Below are 27577 nucleotides of genomic sequence, written 5' to 3'. Positions count from 1 at the left end.
ATGGTAATAATAATTTCTAAATCCTAGTCCTATTGCACTGATTCTTACTGCATCTTTAGCAAGGTGCTTGAGTTGATAAAAAATGAGTATTGCACATGTGCATCTTGTTCACATGATTGCAAATTTGTACAGTCTTGATACGGGTTAGGTTACAGACTATAACACAAAGAGGACCACATGCTTGTATTCAGTAGTTATAGCCTGTGTGATGCCACATGTCAGAAAACAGTCCTGGTCTTGTTGGCCTAATTACTGGGCTTATTCACATAAAACAAACTTGAGCATAAAGTTATCAGTCAGCACAAACTTGTCATGATAGGCCTAACATTTTCTGTGATCTGGTCCCACATTTGTGTTTGCTCTCACTGACTTTGTGCCTTCCGTCTGTGCATCAGGGGAACAGTTCATATATTCATTTAGGTTTCAGTTTTTCTCCATACTAGAGTCCCTCCACTGCATCTTCATCCCCTGCTCCATCTGATCCTCTCCTCTGCTCAATAAAAGCACCATTAATTAAAGAAATGCAAGATACATATTTAATGCCTTACTGTGGGACATTTGGGCATTTTTAATGCAGGTATTTCATATTTTGACATACACTTCATATGTTTAACTGCCATAATAAGGAGTAACATCACTGAAGCACTGTGGAAACGTGGCTATTATTACGCCACTTCATTCACCACCTCAGCCCACTCAGTCAAATGTAACCATACCAACAGCCCACTGACACACTGGCGCTCTGAACTGACATTTGGCGCTTGTGTCAGCTGCGTAACTAACCCCGCCCCCCCAGAACAACAGCGTGGATGAACCAAGCGCACACGGATACAGTGACAGGAGTGGCCCGTCATCAGGATTGGATAACAGGATGTGAGTTGAGCTGTTTTGGGGTGAGGCGGTGCGTTTGGGGGGCACTCACAACTTCTTGGATAGATTTCTTGCGCAGTTCCTTTACCGACTGCAACTAACCGACTGCACATATTCGGGGATTGCATCGGGCGTGTATCGGGCGAGTGGTGTTGGAGATTTGCGTAAACGGCCAGATCTGTGGCAGTGACGCACGGTCTGGGAGTCGCTGATGTGGGAAGAAAGTTGTGGACATGTTTTACTGGAAGCGCAAGGTTTTACGGACACGGCGTGCAAAAATCTAACTGCGCATTCAACCTTTCCACCGTGCACAACGACTTTGGATTATTTTTGGTTTGTCCGCTCGTAAAACTCCGCTCTTCTGCTTCCACTTCGCCATGTTGTCGCACTTTGAAACTCGATAGAAAGTTGACAGGGGAGCGCTGACATACATGGAGTCTAGTTCGGACGCGGTTGGAGAGTGTTTTCCACTGAGGTTTTACGCGCAGAGCTCCGTGCACCGCCGACCAGGTACGGGCTGTCACTCTGCGGGCTCTACCCCCCTCGCGCACGGCAGCACTACTCACAGTTATTGCTTCCTTATTGCCGCTGGTTCTCATACATAGCGCAAGTGGCTAAAGTGCTCTTTGCACGAGCCCCTTCGTTTCCTGTATTTCTAGTTTTGCCAAATGGCAGCTCCACTGTGCGCGGCACTTTCCTCTGTTCACTTTTAAATAGCCTGTCTTTACCGTAAGCAGCGCCTATTACAGATAATTATGCGTTTACTAATGCACAACACCAACACTTGCACTAAATAAGACTTTATAGGTCTACTAGTATGATATTTAACTATACAGCGTGCAAGCCTAAGTAATTAAACCGACTAAAATTAGCTATCAGTTTATACACACATAATGTTAAGTGTACATTTGTAAATTACCAAGATAGTCAATGCATTGAGCATTTATTCAAGACAAATCCAGGAAAACAGTCACACTAAATCTGGATGTCCACGAGCAGACAGGACTAAATAATTAAAGATGCTCTATGTAACTTTTAGGGTAGAGGGTCCGCTGTCAGCTTGTCTCCATGGATATGTTGTTATTTTGTCTCAAATGGGTGTCAAACCATCTTATTTTGCAATTATTAAATACATGTTTTATTGCTCAAAAATATCCCTAAAAACTGTTGGCGGGGTTGCCTCTCCACAGACCTGACCTGTAACCTGGCCTGATGGTGTCATTTGTTTGTCTCCATGGAGATTTTGTCTGGAATGTTCCACAGTATGGTATTAAACTTCTCTCTCCTTAGAAACAAGCAAGTGATGCCACCAAGCCAAGTTAGTTCTGTGGAAAAAACTGCTATCCTTAAAAGAGTGTCATATCATGGACATGAGCAGATGGTAACCAAACACCAGAAAACTTACATAGTGCAGCTTTAAATTCAAGCTATTAGAAACACACAAGCTCTCCTAATTGTAATACGGGTATTAAAGAAAGACATGTTTCACAATCAGTGGCTCACACCCCCCAGTTTGAGAATCTCGTTAACAATGCAATAAAGCACTTTTATTTTACCATTAGGAATTCCAATGCCGCATCCAATAAAGCTTCAGTGGGGCTATGAATAGTAGGCCTATATTTTCATTATTATAGTGCAAACACTTAAACTGTGTGGGCATTGGGAAGGAACAACATGTATATAAAATATATTTTAAAAATATTTAAAAATATTATAGCTGCCATTTTGTTTTGTAGGCCATAGTTGTTGTATTACTCAAAGACATTCTTAGCTGTGGTTTGGACTAACTCCGTACTGTGTTCCTGAAGGGATCTTTGCTGTAGCGATGACCATGGAGACAGACATCTGCACTGCCTTCTGACTGGACCAACTTGGTTGAACTTTATTCTCCCTCAGATGCTATAAAACTCCTCCTATTTCCTCTACAACACGTCTCGCCTCATCTCCCCAATCCGGATTTTTCGCGAGCTCCATTTGATAACTATGAGCCTCCCTTCTCAAGTCAACAAGCCACCAAAGCACAGGACTGCCACCATGAAGGAACCAGCACACCAAAGCGACAGCTTCTACAGCATGGCTCCTCCTGCTCTGGATCCCAGCCACACAGACTTGAACACTGGGGCATCTGGGTTGTACCATGCGGAAAAAACGGCGCAAAATTTGGGACATTACCAACAGCAGCCCGCTCAGGTGAAGTGGATGCAGCAGGAGGCCATGCAAGGATCTGGTTGGACCCAGGAACCCCAGCTTACCGGGTGGAGTCAAAACTTTACTGGCTACATGGGTGGAGTCAATGTGAGGGGGCAGTTGTTTCATAAAGAAATGCGCGAAGGAGTTTCTATGACAACGGAAAACCAAATGCAAGATGTTTTTAGGGACAATACGCAATGGGAGCAAATGCACCAGATCCAAAGTTATCAACAGCAGCAGCAGCAGCAGCAGCAGCAGCAGCAGCAACAGCAGCAGCAGCAGCAGCAGCCAGTGCATACTACATTACCAGCACAGATGCTGCAGCCATTCCAGACTTTTCGGCAGAGTAAACCACAGCAGGCGCAGTTCAACCCGGGATACTACACAGGGTTTCAGCAGAGTAAGACCATGCAAAGTTTGGGTTACCCTGAGCAACCGAAACAACAACATCAACCACTCATTCATCAGTTTCAGCAGCAGCAGCAACAAATGCACAACCAGCAGCAGCAGCAGATACAAATGCAGCAAATTCAACAACATCAGATGCAAATGCGGCAATATCAACAACAACAACAACAGCAGTGCATGCAAGAGAGACACATGCAGCCTAGCCAACAGGTTGGCCAACCGAATATTCAGCAGAACATGCAACAAGTTGAGTCAAAGCAACAGTTTGTCAGATACCAAGGTCAACAAGAACCCAAAAAGGAGGAGAACACTGAGCAACCACGGCTAGATACGTCTGTGAAGGACGTGGTGATAGATAAAGTGCCCGAAAATGTTCTCAGTACAGCTACGGCTGCCCAGCCAAGAAGGTCTAGGAGGCTGTCCAGAGAGGGGCATTCGCCGACCGCAGAGATGCCCCAGAACGGAGTTGGCACAACGGGGCAGAGGGCAGGAGCAGAGGGCCAGGGGGGGACCGGAGGTAGGCCTGCTACGATAATTACTATATTATTATATTTGGGGCTCAGAATGTATCATGTGTATACTTTCTTGGTGTATTTTTTTGTTTTAATAGAATAAGATTTGAGCTGTAAACATTTAAATAAGTGACTGGTTAAAAAGCAAATTATTGGTTCAGTCTGTGATTTATTAGTTGCAGCTCAGGCCTTTTAATGATACTGTCTAATAATGGTTTACTGGTATTGTCTTGCATTATTATCATTATTATGTAAGTGGCTAAAAGTAGTTTCATTATCATTTATTGCAATACTTCTTTGTATTCATTTATCACACTTCAAAATGTGTTGTGGTGACAGGGCTAACTGGAGGGGTGATCCAGAGCACCCGCAGGAGGAGGAGGGCATCCAAGGAGATCAACCTGGAGACACTGGCACAGCAGGCAGCCAAGAGGGAGTCTCTGCCTGCTAAAGTAAAGGTGAGAGCGGGGTGGATGCTAGCATGGATTTACGAATGTGTTAATAATAACTATGGATAAACTATTTGGGGAAAAAAGATTTATGTGTTTATGTGTTCTGTTCATAGAGGAAGTATTTTGCTTGAGCGTATTAACTGCTAACACATTGATGTTACCTTTTGTTGTTTTGAACATGCTATATTAGAAAACAATGTATTAACATGCTCTGAGTCCCTTTGCTCCCCTTGCTAACTCACTCCCCCTTCAGTGCACTCACAACACCTTAGTGTGCATCCAGCGAATCAAGTTGCTGTTGTATCATGCTTTTGTATATTTATGGAGAATTGTCGCGCAGGAGCAGGCCTGTGGGTGGAGCCTTGTACAAAACCTTACAGCTAACTGTACGGAAGGTTAGAAACATTTTAACTACAGGGTTAGCATTTTTAAACAGAATAAGTCAGAATACTTTTACTGTTTGTGGAGGAAACTGTGGTACTTCAAAAATTGCGATTTGCTAACTTAGTCCATTGAAATTTTGATTCAATTGCATTTAATCTTGCAGCCCTAATAATAACTATGCCATGTTTGGCCAGAACACCAGGCCTTTTTGCTGTCATGGTAAAGCTAACAACAACTAGCATGATGCAGACAGTACAAAGTGGACTTAGTTTGACCTCAAGAGCTGCTTGTACGATATGACTGTACTGGAACAAGGCATACACTACAGTCACAGGTTTGGATACACCCACTCAATACTTACTCATTCAATGCTTTTTTTTTCTTTCTTTATGTTTACAACTTTCTACATTTGCTGACATATGGAAAACATCTAATATATGATGTAAGATGTATGGAATTATGTAGCAAAAAAAAAAAGTTAAATAATTTTATGAAATATGTTTTATATTTTGTATTCAAATCCTCACTGTATCCAGGCTTTGCTGTGTGGACAGTGCTGTTAACCCTTGACCTTCTCTCAATGAGCTTCATGGTGAAGTCTCTGAAATGGTTTGCACTTCACAGCTGTGCCATGCCAAGGTCAAATAATGCCAAAAGTGCAAACCAAGCAGAGGGTGGCTATTTTTATGTTCTAAAAAAAGTTCTGAATTATTTTGAGGTTTTTTTTTTTTTTTTTTTTGCTACATTCCAGATGAGTTATTCATAGTTTTGATGCTTTCAATTAGAATCTACACTGCAAATAATCATGGAAATAAAGACGAAAAATAACTGACTGACTGGTAGTGTATTTTGCTCAAATGCAAAATGTTCAAAATCAGAATAGTGCCTAGTCACAGCTTTAGATGAGTCAACAGAGATAGTCATGAGGAAACAAAACCCAAACCAGCATCCACTATGTGTCAAATACCTGTTTTCCCAACTGACAATGCACTGTTGAAATTTGATAACAACCACTCCATCAATAAAATCTATTGACTTTCTATTGACTCTAGCAGCTCAGTTCAAAGACCATCTAACAACAGGATTCCCTTTGCACTGTGGTACATGTAACTATAGCACAGAATCTGGCTCTGTAAGCGTGCATCTTTTAGGCACAGTTGGTGTTGGAGGAAGACTCAGATCCTTCTCTATTGTGGCAGGCTGTTATGTAATTATCCTCAAGAGCACATTTATATAAGCACATTATGAACACCGATGTTAGCCTACCAAAATGACCAGGAGATGGACTCTCTTAAATTAGAATTGCTGGTTTTCAGATGACATCACACCATTCTAAGCCAATAATACTTAATGCAGGCAACTAAAATGAATCGAATGAGTTTAAATGAAGCTTTATGCGGTGTAATACAGTGAGTTTTTGGGTCTAGTTAATAATAGAAATGTTTGAGTTTATCTTTTGTGAATTTATTTGTTAGATACTTGGCAGAGTCCATTATGCAGCTGATGTCAATGTCATCAACATTCTCTGGGGGTGTGATGCAGTTAGACAAAGCAGTGCCTAGTAGTAGTAGTAGTAGTAGTAGTAGTAGTAGTAGTAGTAGTAGTAGTAGTAGTAGTAGTAGTAGTAGTAGTAGTGATCTGTCTGGGGCTTTGTCTGAACTTTATATTAACACAATTTGACCATAAAAAACTGTACCTGTAGAACAAGTGAGCTGATTTGTGCTGTTAAATAGGTCTCTTTCAAATAACATTACAGTCACAAGCTAGTTTTTCAGTTAGTCACTCTCACGTGAAGAAAAAAAAAAAAAAACCTAAACAGGACCATGAATGCTCATACTGATCACAGGCTCCTGAAAATGTGTTGGTTAAATCTATCTTAAGATATATTTGGCTGTGTTTCCTAATGTGTACATCACTGCTGAACATTCTGCCATAGACATGCATACAGTCCCCTCAGCATGATGTCTCTGCAAAGTATCAGTGTAATCAACAGGGAAATCTGGCTGTTGCCCACATCTGGGACTAAAAACTGTTCAGTACACAACAAGTACACTATGAACAAAGGGGAAGGGGCAAATTTAACTGGATTTATTAAAAAATGTGAAAACCACCAGTACTAAAAGTGTAACTCCATTTAGAAACCAAAATGTAAAGCTGCAGGAACAGGAAGTGGACAATATATGGTCATAAAATGTATCCATTGTTCACTTATACAAATCAACTTCTATGTTCTTTAAAGTCCATTTACATTAAATCATAGTATGGAACTTTTAGATTCAAATTTATGAATATTTGTTTTTGTTGTTTAATTTTGTTTGCATTCATTGCACTTGGGTGGAAAAAACATGCATGTTTACTGTGAGTGGATTTGCATCTCCACAAACCTCACTCTTATTTAGCTTGGAGGAGAAATAGCACTTATTGTTGTACTTAACAAACTTTGTGAGATTACATCTAGTCCATATACACACTATGAGCCTCATAGTGTGTATATGGACTAGATGTCTGCTACTACAGTCTGCTCTGATTTTGCACATTTCTGGTGTAGGGTGCAACACTTGCTTTGCTTTACCTGGAATGTTCCACAGTATGGCACTGAACTTATCTATCTCCATGCCAACAAGCAGGTGGTATCATCAGGCCAAATTACAGGTCAGATTAAGTCAGAATCTAGGTTCTCATTTGCCCTGGTTTGCTCCTGTTCTAGTCCAGGTTAAATCTAGCTGTAAGTGCCAGTTTAGTGCAGATTTTTGATATGGTATGTGAAGCGAACACACCCACAAATAGTACTTCAAATACTTCTGTAGTTATAACTTCCTGTAATACTTCTAATGCTAATGGTTTTACTGCTGTTACTCTAGACACTTAAAATGCAAAAATGATTATGTTAATGACCTCACAAATGAGCATCATTCAAAAGCAGCGGGAGCCTCAGTGCAGCCTCTTCACTCACACAACAGAATGAATTTTTTAAACACCTTGTCTTCTGTTGTGGTATTCGGCATCTTGTGGCCTTTAGCACTACCTGTTGGCTGAGATGTGGCTTGTTCTGACTATAAGGCATGGCAAGACATCACAATTCAAATTCAAAATTCAATGTGCACTACGGGTCAAAGGGTTGGACACATCTTTTTTGTGTGTTTACTACTTTCTCCATGTTCAATACACTCAAAAAACATCAAATATAAGAAGCATATGTTTGGATGTGTGTAGCACTTCTATTCAAATGCTCAAAGTATCCACCCTTTGCTTTGCTGACGTGCTGCAAAATCCTTGGTCTTCTTTCAATGATATTGATAAAATCTCCTGAAATGGTTTTCACTTGATTTCTTAGGGTCAAAAAATGCCAATTATCAAATGCAGTGATCAAAGCAAAGGTTAAAGGCTATTAAAAAAATCTAAACAAGTTATTTTGAGGATATTTTTGTTTCCTATATCCATATGTCCATTCATAACTTTGATGCCTTCAGTGAGAATTCAGTGAGAGTGTAAATAATCATGTGAATAAAGGAGAAATATGAATGAAAAAGTGCATCCAAATTTTGGCTGGTGGTGTATTATTGCATCTAAAGCAGCGGTTTTCAATAGGTGAGGCCCGCCTCCACTAGGAGGCGCCAAAGAGCCACTGGGGAGGCACGACACACACTGACTAAACCAGGACTAAACCAGGACTGAACCAGGACTAAACCAGGACTAAACCAGGACTAAATCAGGACTGATCCCAGGACTGAACCAGGACTAAACCAGGACTAAACCAGGACTGACTCAGGACTGAATCAGGACTGAGTGTTGGGACGGGCCTGAAGGTGCATCGAGGCAGACTGTCGGGTGACCACGTGCAAAAGGACTGGCACAGCTGTTGTCCGATCGAGCCCATGGAACAGGGTGTCCACAAAGTGCGGAGTTCTCGCTCTCTCTCTCTCTCTCATCTTAGATTAATCCTGGTCTAGTCCTGGTCTAGTCCTGGTCTAGTCCTGGTCTAGTCCTGGTCTAGTCCTGGTTTAGTCCTGGTCTAGTCCTGGTTTAGTCCTGGTCTAGTCCTGTTCTAGTCCTGGTCTAGTCCTGTTCTAGTCCTGGTCTAGTCCTGGTTTAGTCCTGGTTTAATCCTGGTCTAGTCCTGGTCTATTTCTGGTGATCTACTGATGTTCAGTGATGTTAAAAGTAGCCTCAATTAGACCTGCATGAAGTTGGAAATTATTTGTTGTTGCAAAAATCATTAAAGTATGCACTTAAAAAAAAAAAGAAAATACAATATGAAAAGGTATGGACTAAAGAAAACTGATGATATATGTATTGTGACCCATTTTAGCCACACTATTCAAGCACTACACTAGGCAAGACAAGGCTATTGGTATAGCACAATGCATACACAAAATCATTCAAAATGCTGAATACAGCATACAGAATACAGAATATTAAAATCACAATACACATAAATAAAAACATTATCGGTTTAAAATCCAATAGAAGAGTGCAGAATAAAATCCTTACAGGGGTACTCAGCTAAACAGAAGCCTTTGTAGCGTGGATTTAAACACTGTCAAAGTAAAGACACTATTCCATAACAATGTTGAAATTCCATGTTGATAATATTATTATATTAGCAGACTCTCTAGATCAGTATCAGTGTGTATGATACTGATCTAGAGGGTCTACTTGCTGCATGTTGTGGTGGGCAGAGACTGGCAGCCACATATCTGCTGATGCAGCATTTCTCATCTCAAATTGTGTCTATGCATTTAGAAATTTACAATCTCAATGTCAATCACGGCTTTATTTAGTTACAAAAAATAAAAATAAAAAATATCACATGCTCGTATTGCCCAACACAAAACCTGGAGCAGAGCCAGTCTTTGAATCCATTAATCTTATTGACAGTTTACTCCACTCATTTTACCACAAAACGTTATTATTTTATTTAAGATTTTACATGGTTCGAAATCATGACATCATGCTAGGGAATTCCATTATTGTTACCTACAACCCTGTCGTACACTGGGCCAAAACAAAAATTACGTATGTAACTGCGGTTCTATGAATCCCTCCTGACCGCCGTGCTGAAAAAACTGGATGACTAATACCAGCTATGTCACGAAGAATCCTGAGCACCTCACTGAAAAGAGCCCAGAGATTCATGAAGAACTACGCCAAGAGGATGAGGAGAGGCCACACTGACATTGTAGAACCTGGTAAACGTGCTTGGTACATATCGTCTCGAAAGAGACCCCTCTCATAGCAGCCCATGAAGTAGAGATGCCTCTAGTAGAATGGGCCCTCATACCAGATGGAGAGTTGCAATGCGCAGCACTGTAGACATGGTGAATGACCTCAACAACCCAGTATGAGGGGCACTGTCTGGAAAGAGGACATCCTTTCTTAGCACCCCCACAACGGGGAATCAAACCAAACCAAACTCAAGGGCTTGTTACAGTGAGAGCAGGACAACACGTTTGGCACAAATGCTGTGTTTGCCACAGGTGAGACCAGAGCCATCCAGACTCTAACAGAACAGAAAAGGCATGTAACTCACTGACACATTTTGCTGACACAATAGCTAATAAAAAAGCTGTCTTGCATGAGAGCCATTTGAGCCATTAGCAGGTAGAACACCAGTGAGAAAACTACTTCTACCTGTATCTATACTGCTGATGAGTGAAGGCCACTCTGGTGTTCAAGACCAATCACCTGCAGCTCTTCCTGCCAATGGCCACATCCACAGTTTGAGACATCAGATCTCTCCTGGCCAGAAGACGCCATGGGAGACCACAACAGACTGTAACAGAAGCAATGGAAACCACAGTTTTGCTGGCCAGTATGGGGCGACCAGCAGCAGTCTGTGGCCTTCGTGTAGAGCCCTCTGTAGGGCTGGCTGAATCAGAGGAAGAGGGGAGAAAGCATAGAAGAGGTACTATGGCCAAGTGTGTGCCAGTGCATCTTGTCCCAGAGAACCTGGCTCCCTCATGAGGGAGAACCATAGACAACAGTGAGTCAACTCCTCTGAGGCAAACTCCACCTCTGGGTAGAGACACCATTTCCCCGGAGGAGCTTCCCTTCAGGAAAGAGAATCCTTCACTTGATTTCTGTCTCCCAGTAAATACACTCCCTGCAGCCCGTGTTAACAGGTCTTGGGACACCCTGAAAAGTTATGCTGATCTGATGGCCCCCTGATGGTTGATGTGAACAGGGAATTTCCCAAAGACCAGCCCACGCACCAGAGTTGTACGCCTTGGTGATGAAGTTGTCTGTCACATAGCATTAGGGTCGTGGACACCTGACATCTTGGTGCTGGCCTTCCTCAGGTGAGACAACGAGAGAAGCCACAGCTAGTTCAACAACAGGCATGTGATCCAGACCAGCTGTCATTGCATTGCAAAATCCGGCCATCTGACGAGAGCCTGGAGAAAGCACTTGGATCCCTCCAACAGGCATGCAACTCTCTGAGATACTCCACAGAGGGGGTACAGCAAAGGGCGCACAATCCAGAGCTCTGCACACATCTCACATGGAGCTATTGGTCGAGTCACCAACAAGGCTTTGTGTGGAAGAATACGAACCATCATCAGAAACACGCAAAGACGGTGCCTCCTCTTCATCCCAAAAATGAGAAGCAGATGGTATCAGAGAGAGTATTGCATGTGAAAAGAAATGAGGAACAGAGTCATGGATGACAAGGATTACCTCTGTGACATCATCCTGGGTCACAGGTGTGACTCAATTTGTATTACTACTCGAACTGCGCATCTGTGGAGGGAACATTCAGTGCTTTCAGCACTACCCTCTGGTGGTCAGGAGGGATGAAATAGAACTACTTTAATGTACAAAATTCAAAAAAATGTATATTTGACTAATTGCTGAAATCATACTGATATGGTATAAGATGTGATGTAAAACGTCCTGTAACTTCCTGTAAATTTCCTGTAAAATTGTATTTTTCAGCTTTTTTCACAAATTGCTTCTTAATGTTGTGTAACACTAAAAGTAATCTGGTGATATTGTACCTTGTTTGTGTATTAGTGGGTGAGTGTGCTGTGTTTGTGTGTGTTTGTGTGTGTGTTGTGTTTGTGTGTGTGTCTGTGTTTGTGTTTGTGTGTGTTGTGTGCATGGTTGTCTGTTGTGTGTGTGTGTTTGTGTGTGTTTGTGTGTGATGTGGAGACTGGCCCGACCTGAAAGTCCTCTCTCTCTCTGATGTGTGTGAGTAAGCTGAGCCATGTAGCCTCCTTCTTGAGCCTGACACATTTACTCTGGAGCTGCTGGTGCTTCTGCAACTCACACATGCTGTACCCATGCTGAACCTACTGCCCCGGAAGTCCACTTTGTTTTCATTTTTTGAAAATTGTTAAGATTAAAGGAACCATATGTAAGATTTAGTATTTTAAAATATGTACATTTATTTATAATAAATTATAAATAAATGTATAATTTATAAACTGTGTCCCCAGATACTGTATAAGGCATGTTCAAATCAAATAAAAATATTAACTGATTTATTGCAGTTGTAATGATCATGACCTCTCTCTGATGTGAAGGGTCACTAAACCCAGCCCCAGCCCTAGTCATGAGTCACTGTTAGTGCAGGCTCTGCAGCTCAGGGAGGGAATTTTGGAGGTTCTGAGCTTCACATGAGACCTGGCCTGTCCATAATCTGAGCATGAGGACAAGCTTGGATGTGTCCTCTACCTGAAGGTTAAGGCTCTCTTCATACAAGATTATGAACCATGACCACTGGACTGTATTGAATCCTGCTGATTAGCACTGCCACAATTAGTTGTGATATTTTAACTTCTGAAATAATGAACTAGTGATGACTCTTGTTAAGGTGCACTGTGTCTTTGTTGTGGTGGAGGATACCCTCCATTCATCTCCTGCTCACATTCCATGTAGATGTCAATACTCTTAGTACATGGAACACTCTCAGATGAGAGTCTCCTAATGCAGTGATATGAGCAGACTGACTCAGGTTTGACACACGTTCAGTGGATGCAGTCTGTGGCTGGAGTGTTCTCTGCATGTCTGCACACCTCCACATTCCTCTGCTCCACCAGGAGGCTGGAGCAGGGCGGGGCCAGGACACACGCACGCACACTCACACTCACCCCCAACATACACAGACGCACAAAGACACACACTTACCCCCAACACACACACACATACACATTAATAGTAATAATAATAATAATAATGCCTTGCACATGTTTTGCTTTTTACTGGCTTGTCACAGCTTCTCAAAGTGCTACACTCAGTGGTGGTAGGTTAGTTCAGAAGTGAGACTGCCAATCTGTGCCAGTCTCTGACCACCACCAATACTCACACATCACATTCATACGAGGCAAGGTGACAAGTATCTTGCCTAAAGTCACAACAACAGAACTTCTTCAAATCAAAATAATAATCCATAAATTACATTATTTATTTATTTAGCCTTTAAGAGCCTGAGTGAATAAGAGACAGCCAGTCAGAAAAATCTCTGAATCTATGCTGTGATTGGCTGATCTGGTTGCTACATGGATCTTCACCTTGAGCAAGCATGCAGCAAATACTCTTACTAATCACCCTACCTAATATTCAACATCCTAGAGCTTTTGTAATGCAACTTAATTCAAATGAGCAAAAATGCGTCACATGTGTACAATATCATTGTTGTTTCTCTTCTCTCTGCTCTTTCAGGCGGATGTCCCAGTGGGCAGGCAGTCCTCCATGGCCCCCCTGGTCATGCCCGTGTCAGTGCCCGTGCCCAGAGCCCAGGAGGCTGAGGGAGGCAGCAGTCTGGGCCGACCCAGGACCAGCGACCGTTATGGAAGTCAGAGCCTCCATAAAGCTTCGGTCATTGTGGCCAGAAGACGCTCACTCAGGAACTCTGTCACAGAGAGCCCCATGCAGGTGAGCTAATGACTGACAGGTGGATGAGTTAAGGATATGCATGCCCTTAGAAATACACAAATCTGATTGGACGGTCATGTTTGAGCCTGACTCAGCATGTGAGGAGACTGATATCCCTTCATATAATCCTTCCATCAGTCTGTCAGTTGTGGCTACAGAAGCAACTTAGAACCACCAGTTGTCTTCTTCTGTTGTTGTCTTATGCTGAAAGAGTTTTGTCAACTATATCTCCTTTAGTTCATATTTGCCACTTACCAAAATTAAATAAGTCAGTAAAGATGTATAAATTTGAATGGATTTTTTTTTTCTTTCAGGATGGAGAGAATGACTCAGGGACAGATGAGGAGGGCAAGCCAAAACCTAAGCGTCGTCCTCGGCCTGAGCCTCTGATCATTCCCCCTCCTCGGCCCTCCTCGTTCATCGCCCCCTCTGTGTACTCCAGTATCACCCCGTATCAGTCCAACCTGCGCTCCCCTGTACGCCCGCTGGACCCTCCCCTGGTGCTGCCACCCTACACCCCCCCTCCCATCCTGTCCCCGCTCAGAGGGGGGTCGGGCCTCTACTTCTCTACCTTCCTGTCCAACATGGCGGCAGGGACACAGGTGCTGCCCCCTCAGGCCATGCCCAAGACTGCCACTGTCAGCCTGCTGCGCTTAGGTGAGTAACCTTCCACAAATCCACTTTTGTATAGCACATTTTCAAAAAGTTATAAACACACAGTTTGATTTTATTAATCCTAAAACTAGAGATGTGCCAAAAATTTAAGATCAATGGATCACGATCTATACTTTGGTTGATCTCGAAGATAAGGCATTTTAACTAAGAGGTTCTCAGCCAGTCATGTGGCAGTAAGAGCGTGTGGTGCTGATAAGGAGTTACACTCTTGTTTAGGAAAAAGCAGCCTGTGCCACAGCACGTCTCTTTATGTCTCCTAATGTGTTAAGTTTTGACTTAAATCTCCTCAATTTGACTGAAAGTCCAGTGTCTCTTTCCCTCTGTGTCTGTGTGTGCATCTCTGTGTGCAGTGGCATCTGCCCCCATTTTCTCCTCTTTCTCTCCTCTGGTGCTTCTGATCTTTATAATCCAAGTCAGAGAAAGTAAGCGACTATTTTCTCATGGTTTAGCTGTAGCGCGCAGCTGCATGTGTTTCTGCCACTAAGGAAATGCATGCTTACATTAAGATTTAAACTCATTCCAACCTTTAAATGTGAATATCTCCGGTATTATTGTTCTTATAAACACAAAATAGAAAACTGTAGTTATCCTGACACACTGCTCTTTATGACGGAAGTCTATGGAGTAAGAAAGCTGTCAAAAATATTCGTGCGCATAAAATAGAAATCCCTGCGTATTTGGGAAATCCGTGCATATTTGGCTGTAGTTGCGCATAAAATAAATATTTGTAAACTCTCAAATGAGTCCAGTCGTACATAAAATATATTGTGTGTATTTTATCAATCAGAATACGAATTGAAAAATTATGACGTCATGAATTACAATCACGAAATGAAAATTTACGATTACGCTGAAGACTGACTGATGCTCGCTGTGGCTGTAGCCGTGAATGTTTTAATCTAAACATAGAGAGAACCTGATATTTGCTGATTAGCCCTGGGATAACGTTACGTCGGATGTTAGCCAACTGGCTACCACTATGTTATCTAACATATAGGTGCAATTTCCCGTTCAAAGGAGGTGTTTCTACACAATATTATACAGCAGCGTTCAGTTCCCGAATCCAAGACATTTTTACAATAGATTTTAATTAACCCACTTGTTGGTCGTTGTTGTAGCTTCTTGTGCTATTACTCTGTTTTTACCCTCTGCTACAAACTTGAGCATGTGCAGTCTTGATCTTGATCGATGTTTCTTCTGCTCGATGAATAATGTCTGTGAAGTGATGACGTATTTTTGACAGTAAAGTTCCGTCTGTGAATTCGTATTCGTACTGATGAAAGTGTAATCGTAAATTTTCATTTCTTGATTGTAGTTTACAAATATTTATTTTATGCGCAACTACAGCCAAATATGCACGGATTTCCCAAATACGCACGGATTTCTATTTTATGCGCACGAATATTTTTGACAGCTTTCTTACTCCATAGAAGTCCACATGTCTGTGTTTTCAGTAAGATGGAAGAAGATCGAATCTAAAATTGAGGTTGATCAATATGAGGGAAAAAAAGTGATTTTTTTTTTTTTTCCATATCGCTCAGCCATACCTAAAACAATAAAAAAAGCAAAAAAAGTAAAACCATGAAACCATAAAATAGCAACAAATTAGTTTTAAAAAGGTAAATAAATAAAAGCATTTGACAAATATTTATATTGTTATTTGTTAAAGGGCCCATATTCTGCGTATATTTCCCTGTGTTGTTTCCTCATTAGAAACATACCTGTTTGTGTTTTGTTTCATTCACACATGTTTAACACAAATCCTGCACATTTAGGCTGAGTTCGTCTCTCAAACAGAAAATACTCTTTTCCACCATGCCATGTCATGTGGTTGTACGGGAAGTGCTCCACTGTGTTTTTAAACTGCACACGCCTTGAATGGCCAATCTCTACTGAACAAATGGTAAAAGGTGTTCACTTGAAAAAAAAATAACTACCACTACATGACATCACAAGGTGAAACAGGACATTTTGAGCTTTGGGGATGTAGACAGTTTCAAATACATGTGAATGAAACAAAACACAACTCCAGGTCTGTTTTAAGGAGGTAACAGCATTCTAACATGGCTGAAAGCTCACAAGAATCAATTTGACTGTTTACATAGATTTTTTGGGTATTCTATTTCTATGTTTTCCTCAGCATTCAAACAATTTCTAAAAATATATATAATAAAAAATAACTTAATGTAAAACTTACATCAGCAAAATAATTTTTTAAAAGTAAGTTGTGTAAGTAATATTACTGTAATGTAACAGTGCAACTAGACTTTTTAATACAATTCTTTACTATTCTGTGACACTAATGCCTAATTGCTGTAAGCCTCTCAGAGATTTATCCTAAGTTTGTGACTGAGTCCAGAGCTGTGCACCTTGATCAGGCTGTAGGGGCCTCTTGCGCAGTTTACAATGAACTTTCTCTTTACTATTGTTTCACATAAAGGATGGAGTTGCCAGGTTATTTTCCCTTCACACCATAACACCGGACCTCATTGTCTCTGTAAGAGCTACAAGCATCAGACAGTGGCTATGTTTACACACATACTTTTCAGATAATTATCTGCATATCTGAAAATGATGCAGACAAATGAATGTGACATAGACATAGATTTGCAGAGGACATTCTATAATGTATAATCGTATTTTTTGAAATCTGTTTTAAAATTAATTGTTTCTTGTTTGGATATGACATCACATCATTAAATCATGTTCTGATATGACTTCACATTAGGTATCATCAGGTATGATGTCATATCAGAATGTGATGTGATTTGTGATAACAAATGACATTATACATGTCATCACATATGACATCACATTCTGATGTGACAACACATTCTGATAAACACCTAAAGATGAAATTGTGCCAAATTCTAGAATGAGATTAATGCAAACAATTATTTAATTTTTTTTATATATTTAGTGGTCTATAACATAAAACAGGTTTTCCCTAGTAGGGATCAATGTCAGATTTTCCCTTTATATGTTTTATTAAAATCATTATTATCATGATACTGTATATTCTTCAGCAAGTACTGCCAGTTCAGAAGGCACGCCTCCTCTCACTATCGTCACTGATGCCACTCCTGTGAGCCTCGAGCCGTAAGTTCTCCTCTCCTCTTGTAAATGCTCAAATCCTATCAGGTTATTAGATCTTCATGTTTTGATACATTTTAGATTCTTATAGTCAGACCTAAGAGAAATTACAGGCCCGACTATGAGAATCTCAAAATTATGACTCTTCAGATACAACTTTATTCAATCTTGTGTATAACCAAACATCGTGCTGTGTCTATGCCCAGGCGCATCAACATCGGGCAGCAGTACCAGGCTGAGATCCCAGACTTACAAAGCCCGGGGAGCTGCGAGCTGGACCTGCACAAGGCCGACCTGCTGTGGCGGCCCCTGGAGGAGCCCACTACAGGGGGACAGGACCCGGGTTAGTATGAGGTCATGTAAGGGTCAAAAGTTAAAGAGAGATGGGGACATGGATTAGTTTTATTTTGCTGTTAGATTTGGACTGCTGTGTGATAGGAATGGAACTGAGGTAAAACTGCCATGAGATTGTGCGTTCATGTGGAGATCTATCTTGCAATATATCCACACCTTTACCTGCGGAGATGAAAAGGTTAAGTGGTGGAAGGTTGCATCTTTAAAGATGGGGTATTAGGCAAAATTGACTTTTTGGAGTTTACTACCATGTTATAACGTCCCCACGCCCGAAGAGGTTTTATGTCACCCATCCAGCATGTTAATGTTAATGTTAATATGTTGTTTTTGGTGAAGAGAGCATTTTTTAAACTATAAAAGCTAACCTGATCTAAATATGTTATGACTTTGCAGTTAATACCCCATAAAAGTGCGATACCGCCTCAGTCTGAGGACACAGTAAAGTGTTTATTTTGTGCCAACCTATGTTGACGCAGATAAATCAATGCTATTTTTTTTTTTTAATGATTGAGAAAAATCAAAGCGCATCTAATTGATCTGTGGACAGTGATCTGTTTTGCGATACTTAAAGGAAACATGTAAAATAGACTTATAACAGATTTCCCTCATTATTTTACTCATATTAGTTGTATTCTGATGAAATTGGTGCAGGTTTGTGTAATCCTCTACTGTCCCCTAATTTGAGGCTTGAAAATGGCTAGAAAAGAGGCATTTCACCTGACATGTATTATGTGAATTATTCAACACAAGTAGTCTATTATCCCACTCCCACTTTCTAGTGGGAGTGGGATAATAAATAGCATCAGCGACACATAATGTAGGCAGAGCTGCATGCGCGCGTACTTTAAAAAGCTTCAGTTTACACCAGAGGCAGCAGAGCTGCTCTTGTGGTGCCAGCCTCTGTGGATTCTCATATTTAAACACTAAACGTTTTTACATTGCTTATGTATTCATTGTTCATTGGATGAATTGTTTTAAATCTCAGTACAAAAGTTGACAACAAGAGAGACAATGCTTTGCAGCGATAACGAGCCGTATCTGCAACGCTCACGTTAATTAAGTTACTCACCACTTCACTTTGGTCGTCTGCACCACATGCCTTTTCCTTCAGAAGTTGTTCTCGTGAAGTTTCTGTCTGATGTCATGAAGTGTTTTATATTCATCCTCCACAGCTGTAAACTTTCCATAGTCCATCATGAGTCATTCCCAGAGCTCCTGGATGTAATGCACGGTGTTTACGCGACTGTAGTGGTTTTGTAGAGAACATATTTTGAAAGGGCATCCGAGGTTTATTTTGACAATACGTGCTTATTTCCTGTCTTGCCCCTGCCAGAAAGCCTGGAGACACCTCTGTTGACGCTGAAAAATTAGAATTGCAGTCTGATTTGTGCGGCATGTAGTGTAATGGCGGCCATTGGACACACGTATGACACTGCTGGTGTAGATTGTTGGACCAGTTAAAATGGAAAGCGATACTTGCTGCTCATGTACTGTGTTGCTCGTGTACTGTGCTGCTGTGCTTTGGTGTAAACTGGGGGTAATAGTCACATTTTTCTGTGTGCGATAGAAAGATGTTTTGATGAAGTATGATGACGTATTACACATTATAACACATCACATATTTAGATCACATATTTAGATATTACCTTTTATTGTTTTTAAATCTATCACATCACCATCGAGATGCATTTCACTAATGAAACTACTGCACATTGCATTAGGTTTGTAGTGTATTGTTTTTGTTTTGTGTTTTCCATATATTTATGTAAAATCATTGTCATGTGGGAGCATGGGTGAATGAATAAATTTTACAGCTAACTATAAGGAGGGTTCAAATAGTGCCTGGGAGAAATTACTCAAACATGCATGAATGACATCTAAACCCTCTTTAGTCTCAGTGTTATATGTGGACCATACTGAGTCCTTGTGTTCTTTGTTGTGTGTGCAGTGCGTGACCTGATGAACATGGCGTGCTCCAGTGTTCTTAGGGGAGGAGGAACCAACCAGGAGCTGGCCCTGCACTGCCTGTTCCAGAGAGGAGGAGACGTACTGGTGAGGGCCTGTAGACAGCTGGCACACATGGGGGTGGACTGCACCAGGGCTGGTACTCTTAAAAACAAGTATTTTTTTCATCACAAGATTTGATGAAGTTACTCAGCAGTGCCACTATAAATGGAGAATGGCTTTTAGTCAAATTGTGCAGATTTAAGTCAAAACTTGTGAACATATGAGGAGACAAAGGGACACACAATCCTTGTGAGCACTTAATGCTCTTACTGCCACATGATTGGCTGTTGACCTGTGTCAATTAAAATGCATATGCCTTATCATCATGATCAATAGTCATGGAAGGGAGGATTCAACTAGACTGAAACTAACACACCTACACTACCAATCAATTTCAGTGTATTTTTTCTCTGCTTATCACTTTTTACATATATATATATATATATATATATATATATATATATATATATATATATATATATATATATATATATATATATATATATATATATATATATAAGACATCAAATAAATGAAGTAAAATATATGGAATTATGTAGTGAAGAAAAAATGTTAAATAACACAACTCAATATTTAAAAAAAAAAATTTTATATTCAAATCTTCACCTGTCATGACATATGACATCATTTTAGTGTACCTCTCATGATGTCACAGTGTACCTGTGATGAAGCCGTGTTCCATTCTAACTGTGTCACTGTGTGTTTCAGCAAACAGTGGGCTGTCTGGTGCTGCAGGACATGCTCTTCCCTAAAGGCCACCCCCTGTGTGACTACCACTACTCAGGTCAGGACTGGACTATACCTCAAAACAACTGAAACCAATACATTTTACAAATACACCATTCTCATAGCAAATCACTATTGTTCTAGCTGAGGTCTTTGTTTTTCATAGTCTTATTCCTGAAAACTTTCTGTATGCATTTTTCAAGATTTTGAAGATTCAAAAACCCATTCTAATAACTTACCTTCTCATTCCTCAAATTCATTGTCCATGTGTATCCATGGGGTCTTATCTGGCCTAAAAGCTGCTAATCCTGTATTGTCTCTACAAACATGTTGTGTAGTGCATGGGACTCTGGTATTAGTGGTATATTTCAAACTTCTTTCAAAGGCTGATGCTCTTGGACATGTCCGAATTGTGCACTATAAAACTGTGCTTGTTTTGTGATGTGTAAGGGTCGGACTGCTGGACTCCAGAAGAGAAACGTTACTTCAACAAAGGCATCTCTGCCTACAGGAAGGACTTCATCATGGTACAGAAGCTGGTATGGACTACAGTCACAATGGTTCATTTGAGCCCTTTAAAGTGACATCACACATGCAGACTCAAAGATAGAACACTACTTTGGAACAATCCCCATGGAAATAGATTATTTTTATGCCATATTGTGGGATATTAAAAAATAAAGACAAGAATATTACCATGGAAACAAACAGGAAGGACCCAGGTCAAATTCAAGTCAGATTTGTGGAGATGCAAACCCTCTCACAGTAAAGATGCATGTTTTTCTGTGCTTTTCAGTGCAATAAAAACATCCAGTATTGAATAAACAAACAGAGATAGGTGGATGCTTTATATAGTTACAAATTTCCTTTAGTAAAGTAATGTAAAGTACTTCAGACAGTGTACAATACATAATATAATATAATATAATATAATACATAACATCAGTGTATATAAATGTATCATATTATACTGAATCATTGAATATGGCATGTGGGACAAATGACCTCCAGAGTCTGTCCTTGGAGCAAGACAACTAAAGTGCTCTCCTGTCCGGTGATGGTGCTGTGCAGGGGATTCTGGGTGATATCCAGGATGGACAGGAGCTTGTTTAGGGCCCTTTTCTCAGCCACAGGTCTGAATGAGTCAAGCTCTGCACCCACTATGGATCCTGCCTTCCTCACCACCTTGTCCAACCATAGGGCGTCCTTTTTCTCTTTCTCTTCAGCAGATCACAGCATTGAAGAGTACACTAGAGATAAATGTGTGGTAGAACATCAGCAGGAGCTTCTGGCAGCTGTTAAAGGACTTCAGACTTCTGAGAAAGTCCAGTCTGCTCTGTCACTTTCTGTAGAGTTGTGTTCTCAGACCAGTCCAGACTGTGGTCGAGATGTAAACCCAAATACTTCTAACTCTTTACAACCTCCACAGTGTCCCCATCAGTAATCACATGTTGCAGCTGTGGCTCCTCCTAAAGTCCACCACCATCTCTTTTAGGGTTAATAAGTTAAATTCAGTCAATCAGTCAGAAAGAGGAAAACACATTTAAATAGAATGTTGCTGTAAGAGTTAAAATAGTAGAAATGACCTGCGACAAAGATATGACTTGAGTGAACTTCCCTGTTACAGTCCAAGTCGCATTATCCTCCTAATGATGGTGTGTGCGTATATATATATGTATGATGTCATGTGTGTGTATATATTTGTGTTGCAGGTGCAGACCAAATCGGTGGCTCAGTGTGTAGAGTTCTACTACACCTACAAAAAAAAGGTGAAGGTTGGACGCAGTGGGAATCTAACCTTCGGCCCCCCAGACTCCCCCCTGGATCGGCCGGACGAGGTGCTTGAAAACAAGGTACAGCTGTAGTCCCTGGAGTCAATGGACAAGAGCACTGCAGTGAACATTTTAGTAATAAAGCATTCGAAGAAACCTTCACGTGTTTCCTTTAGTCTGGTTTGGACCCAGCAGAATATCAGGTAATAGCTGGTAGGCCGTATCCACAGATAAGTTTATCTCTAGTAGTTACTTTTACTAAGTTGGTTGCTACAGTTAAAGGTCCTGTATTACACAAGCTTTAAGCCATGTTTTGTAACGTTTTGTTTCATTCACACATGTTTGAGTAATCCAGGTTTATTATTCTGTCTACATCTTCAAAGCTCAAAGTACTATATTCCTCCTTATGATGTCATGCAGTGGTAGTTCAATTTAACAGCTATCTTCTACTTATTGTAGAGTAGAGATAGGAAATTCCAAGGCTGAAATCACCCAAATGATTCTACATGCACACTTCCTGATTATTGGAGAATTGGAATATTTTAACTTCAAGAGCTGAGCCTACAATATCTGTGTTCAACACTCTGCTCAAATGTTTGGAGAAACATCGGGTACAGGGCCTTTAACGTTTTATCTGTTTATCTCTTACATCTCCAGTGCCATCTCTCTTTGTAAATGAGTTGTGCTATTTTGCAGAGCTCCATGCAACCAAGAGTTATCCTGACTGAGGTGCAATTGAACCATCTTCCACAGCTTTCTTCTGAGCAAAGCACTTCCTCTGAGCAGAGCCAGGAAAGCCGGCATCAGGCAAGAGTCGCGCAGTCACTACAGGCACACGACTATGTATGTATGAATATGTGGTCTAACGCGGAAGTCATTGGACTTTTTTCTTTTATTAAATTGTTTTAGATGAATATTGTGATTTCAAATGTGCAAACATAGCAACAGAAAGATCCATGGGGGTAATAGATTATAGCTTTATAGCAGACACAAGTACAATATGTCTGCTATAAAGCCGAGCTGGAGGACAGGTCAAACTCTACAGTGGAAGTTGCTCTTTAATATTTCTGTAATTACTGGGCCTTTCTACATGAACCAAAAACTGGTACAAAATTCAGAGTCTTTTGCCTTTCATCTGAAATTATGTGAATGCAACCTAAAGACACTTCCATTCACATTCTCTGGGGGTGTGATGCTAAACAGTCTCTAATAAAATGTGTTTGTGTTCTCCTGTAGGCAGCGTCCGTGGTGGTACGCGACCCGGTGAGGTCCACTCCCCCCCAGCCCCCCGCTCACACCCGGCCGCGCTCAGAGCCCCAGGCCAAGAAGGGCAAGGCTCCCCCAAAAGCTCCAGCAGACCCCGACCAAGTGTTCCCCTGCAAAAAGTGTGGCAGGTGAGGCAACCACTGTTACACCACTGGTATTTAATGGACTTTTAAGTTTCATAAACGATAAACCTATCCATGTCCCATACTGTATATGAGGTCAAAATGTTTAAATCAAATATAGCTTTTACTGGTGACAAATGCTCTAGCTGCTTTATTTTTAACCACAAAAACATTGGACATGAAGGCCATGTTGTTAGAATTTAGTGTTTTCGTTCTCCTCCAGTCAGAAAACAGAATGAGCCTCACATGAGTCTCGTATTTGGGTTGTCAGTTTCACTAGTGAAATTCAGTTGGTTTAAACTTAAAAAGACACTAAACCCCAGCATCTTCAGCCAAATCATGAGTCAATGCAAGTGCAGCCTCTGCAGCTCAGGAGAGAAATCTGGAGGTTCTGAGCTTGACATGAGGCCTGGCCTCAAATCTGTAAATAATTATTTTTTCTGTTCTCCCCAGTCCAGGGACAAACATTTTCCATGTTGATTCAGCAGATGATTGGTAGAGATGGACAGTTAGATATGTTTTAAAGATTCAGTTTTTTGGATTGGAATTATTCTTTTGGTCCATCTGCTAAAAGGGATATGTGAAGCTCCTGGGCATGTGAATGATGAGAAAGCTGTTACTTACTTTCAGAAGAATCTGGAGCACTGCCAGCTTCATAGCCTCATGTGTCTGTGCTCCAAAAGGATCTTCACTTTGTGTTGGGGTTGTGTTAGTCTGCAGGTGTTTTTGGGAAAATCAACCTTCAGCCTATGTTTTACGTGCTGTGAGCCTATGTGCCCATCTCTATAATATGGTTCTGATGCTCACCCTGAATGATTGTCAGAGGCCAAAGTTGCACTCTTTCAGTGCTGCAGATCCATGTGCTCTTCAGTTTGCTAATAACAAAAATGTACTGCCTGCAGGGGTTCAGCTTAAGGAGAGGGTAGCCAATGGAAAATCTATTTTCTTTCTACCATCTTAGAATGTTTCCTCATGAAAAACATGTCTGAAGAGGTTTTAAATGTATGTGTTTTCTGAGTATTTTAGCAATCTTTCTCTTTCTCTTTCTCTCTCTGTTTCTCTTTCTCTTTCCTTCTCTCTGTCTTTAGAATGTTCAGAGTATTCTGTGTCTGAAAGCATATGTGCCTGTGCCCTGCCCCAGAGACACAGTTCTGAGCTCCTCTTGTTGTTTTCCTTTCAGAGTGTTTGGTAAAGTGAAGAGCCGCAGTGCCCACATGAAGAGCCACGCTGAGCAGGAGAAGAAGGCTGCGGCCCTCAGGCTTCGGCAGCAGGAGGAGCAGAACCGGACCAGGACTCTGCAGCTGGAGCCCGGGTCTGAACCAGGACTGGGGGCCAGACCGGGACCTCGCTCAGAGCAGGGCAGACCGCGGACTGGGGGATCCTACCAGGAGCAGGGCAGCGGGGCAGAGTCCAGTGAGGCTGACGATGCCTATGATGAAGACTGGCATTAGAAGCAGCTCATCTGATCAAACTCCAAACTAGAAGGTTTTCTCATAAGCACAATGAAAACACTTTCCTGGTGTCTGCTCAGGCCTGTCACCATGACACATTTAGACGTGCAATGGATTTGTACTTTAAAATAAATTTCGATAGACAGTAATATTGAAGACGGCCAAAGACACAATAAGCCTAAAGCTGGATAATGATGTAAATGTTTTTTTAAAGGCACTATACTGATTTTATTGTCTTAAAAATTGTGAAAAACAGAACTACTGTAGTTCATTTTAAACAGTTTGCAATGGTCCAAAGTTATTTCTCACTTACCTTATACATTCTGAGCATCCTAATTATTAGTACTTTCAGGGACCAGAGCAGAGTTTTGCTATAACAGTAAAGCTAACAACGCACTTCCTGATTATCAGACAATAAAACGCTTTATATTTGGTACACAGCAGACTTATTTTGATCTCAAGGGCTGCTTATACAATATATCTGTACTGGGGCAAGACACATATTGCTTAAGTAAACTACTACTACTTCTACTACTACTAAAATACATGGGAAAAATTTGATACAAGCCCTTTAATTTATTTATTGACCTGTATCAGGATAGCAGCCAACTCCTCTACCAAAAAAAATACACAGTGAGCCTTTGAAGTATTTGAAAAGAAAAAAGAAAATATTTGCAACTACTGCAATTAAAATTTAATATTTACCTTAAAGAGGGGGTATTATGCAAAACAATACACTACAACTTCACAAACCTGATGGGATGTGCCGTAGTTTCAGTGGGATGCATGCTGATTGTGTGGTGGTGTTGCTCTGAAGGGGTAGTGACAAGGGGAGTCATGATTCAGAGCATAAAAATAAACATGAAACCTAATATGTTGTTTCTGGTGAATATAGCATTTGCAAAACCGTAAAAGGAAAGGTGATGATCTAAATATGTGGTGTGTTAGCACATGGGTGTCAGTACAGAGAAAAATTAGAATATGTGCATTTATAACAGGTTAGACTGAACCACCAGACCTTTGTTCATGCTTACAGCCTCAACAGGACACACTAAATATATGATACTGGCTTGGTAGATTTTCTTGTAGTAAAAGTACTGTATAAGGTTATATGGGCCTAACTAAGTAAAATTGGTCTGAGGGCTGCAGTTCCCCCCCAGGTCTTAGTTTGGACATGCCTGTGTTAGCAGTACAATACCCCCTCTTTAAATCATACTTCATCTATCAGTTATTGAAACGTCAGCTGTTACGGTGACAGGCCTAGTTCTACTCCTCCACACACTCCCCTCCACTCATCGAAGTGGAGATTTTTTGTACTTTTTCAGTTTTATATTTACACGAAATGAATGTCAAACACAACCTCACTAAGTGGACCGTGTGCAAAAGATCAAATGGTATTACACTGTAAAAGAGGAATATCTACAAGTTCAATAGCTTTTACAATGTTTACAACAATGTCCTGTAAAGGGGCAGGTGGGAATCAACTCCCATTTCGTCAGCAGACATGCTTATTTTATTAAGTCTTTTTTGATGAATATTTCATTTGCATTTTGCATTTAAATTGTCCAAATAATAACATAATGATCCATGTGTCATAGATTATAACTGTAGAGCAGACACAAGCGTAATATCTTTAAGATTCTAGATACTCTGACTTGAGGATTCTCCTGTCAATAAATTTAGCAAAGCGGAGTCATAAAAAAGCACATAAAACAGTTTGTTTGAATTAAATGAGATCAACCAAACATCTAAACTGCTCCTAATCCCTCAAATGAAGACAATATGTTTGAAAAAAACAAAAAAACAAAAAAACTCAAACGTAGATCTTTCTTTTTTGCAGTGTATATTGTCAAAGCCTTTTTAACAATATAAATAAGAGCTTGTATTTATAATCGTATGGAGAAATACTGTATTGATTGTTGCAGATGTGTTTTATTTTTAGATTGGTTGTACACATATTTTTTAGATTGGTTGTACACATATTTTTACAGCTAAGGGACCTTTTTGAATTGTACAAAAGTTTATAAGAAAATGCCATATATATTTATGATGCATTTTGCTGATCTAACACCAGTGTATGAGTGCATCATTAAAGTGTAAATGGGGAAAAATATACATTTCTATTGTTTATAAGTGGTCTGTGTATTCTTTTTGTCTGAGGTTTATGGTGTAATGTGGGACTGGTCCAGTAGAGGGCGCTACAGCCCTATTCACAACAGCAGAGAGAGAAGTCTAATGCAGGAGTTGACATCATCATAAGAAGTACTTGACATAACATGAGAGGGTAGTTAGATTTTTTTTTTTTTTTATGTGTCAGATGCCCTTCCATCCTCAAACATACATGTGCATGCCAGTCCAAAGTTTGGACACACTTTTTCACTTCTGTCGTTTCTTTGT

At 40.7% G+C, this 27577-nt stretch overlaps 1 protein-coding gene across 4 annotated transcripts; it reads left to right on the top strand.

Annotated features, from left to right (window-relative positions):
• The first annotated feature begins 804 nt into the window (after positions 1-804).
• Positions 805-27313, top strand: LOC110173932 (mitotic deacetylase-associated SANT domain protein-like). Of its 4 annotated transcripts, none has more exons than XM_020939957.2 (14): positions 805-873; positions 2679-3985; positions 4320-4438; positions 13481-13693; positions 14008-14350; positions 17395-17467; positions 17668-17804; positions 19764-19867; positions 20552-20627; positions 21020-21108; positions 22282-22422; positions 23038-23184; positions 23578-23735; positions 24910-27313. In XM_020939957.2, exons 2-14 carry the CDS (start codon positions 2854-2856, stop codon positions 25178-25180), a joined length of 3003 nt encoding a protein of 1000 aa, XP_020795616.1. In that variant the 5' UTR covers positions 805-873; positions 2679-2853; the 3' UTR covers positions 25181-27313. The 4 variants fall into 4 exon arrangements, with proteins under 4 accessions (XP_020795616.1, XP_055005320.1, XP_020795617.1 ...); XM_055149345.1 differs by lacking the exon at positions 805-873 and adding an exon at positions 880-1380 and having other exon boundaries at positions 21020-21096; XM_020939958.2 differs by lacking the exon at positions 805-873 and adding an exon at positions 880-1380 and having other exon boundaries at positions 23038-23148.
• Positions 27314-27577: the final 264 nt, after the last annotated feature.

This window comes from Boleophthalmus pectinirostris, unplaced genomic scaffold, assembly GCF_026225935.1.
Source record: "Boleophthalmus pectinirostris isolate CB_2022bp ecotype Guang Dong unplaced genomic scaffold, ASM2622593v1 HiC_scaffold_13, whole genome shotgun sequence".
NCBI lineage: Eukaryota > Metazoa > Chordata > Actinopteri > Gobiiformes > Gobiidae > Boleophthalmus > Boleophthalmus pectinirostris.
The sequence above is the reverse complement of the archived record's forward strand: the minus strand, read 5'-3'. Positions and strand labels throughout refer to the sequence as shown.

Bases quoted from the DNA above. Each gene is read 5' to 3' on its own strand.
- LOC110173932 (XM_020939957.2), top strand. From the start codon at position 2,854: ATGAGCCTCCCTTCTCAAGTCAACAAGCCACCAAAGCACAGGACTGCC. The intron at 14,351-17,394 runs GTGAGTAACCTT...TATATTCTTCAG, and splicing joins TGTCAGCCTGCTGCGCTTAG to CAAGTACTGCCAGTTCAGAA. The intron at 23,736-24,909 runs GTGAGGCAACCA...TTTTCCTTTCAG, and splicing joins CCCTGCAAAAAGTGTGGCAG to AGTGTTTGGTAAAGTGAAGA.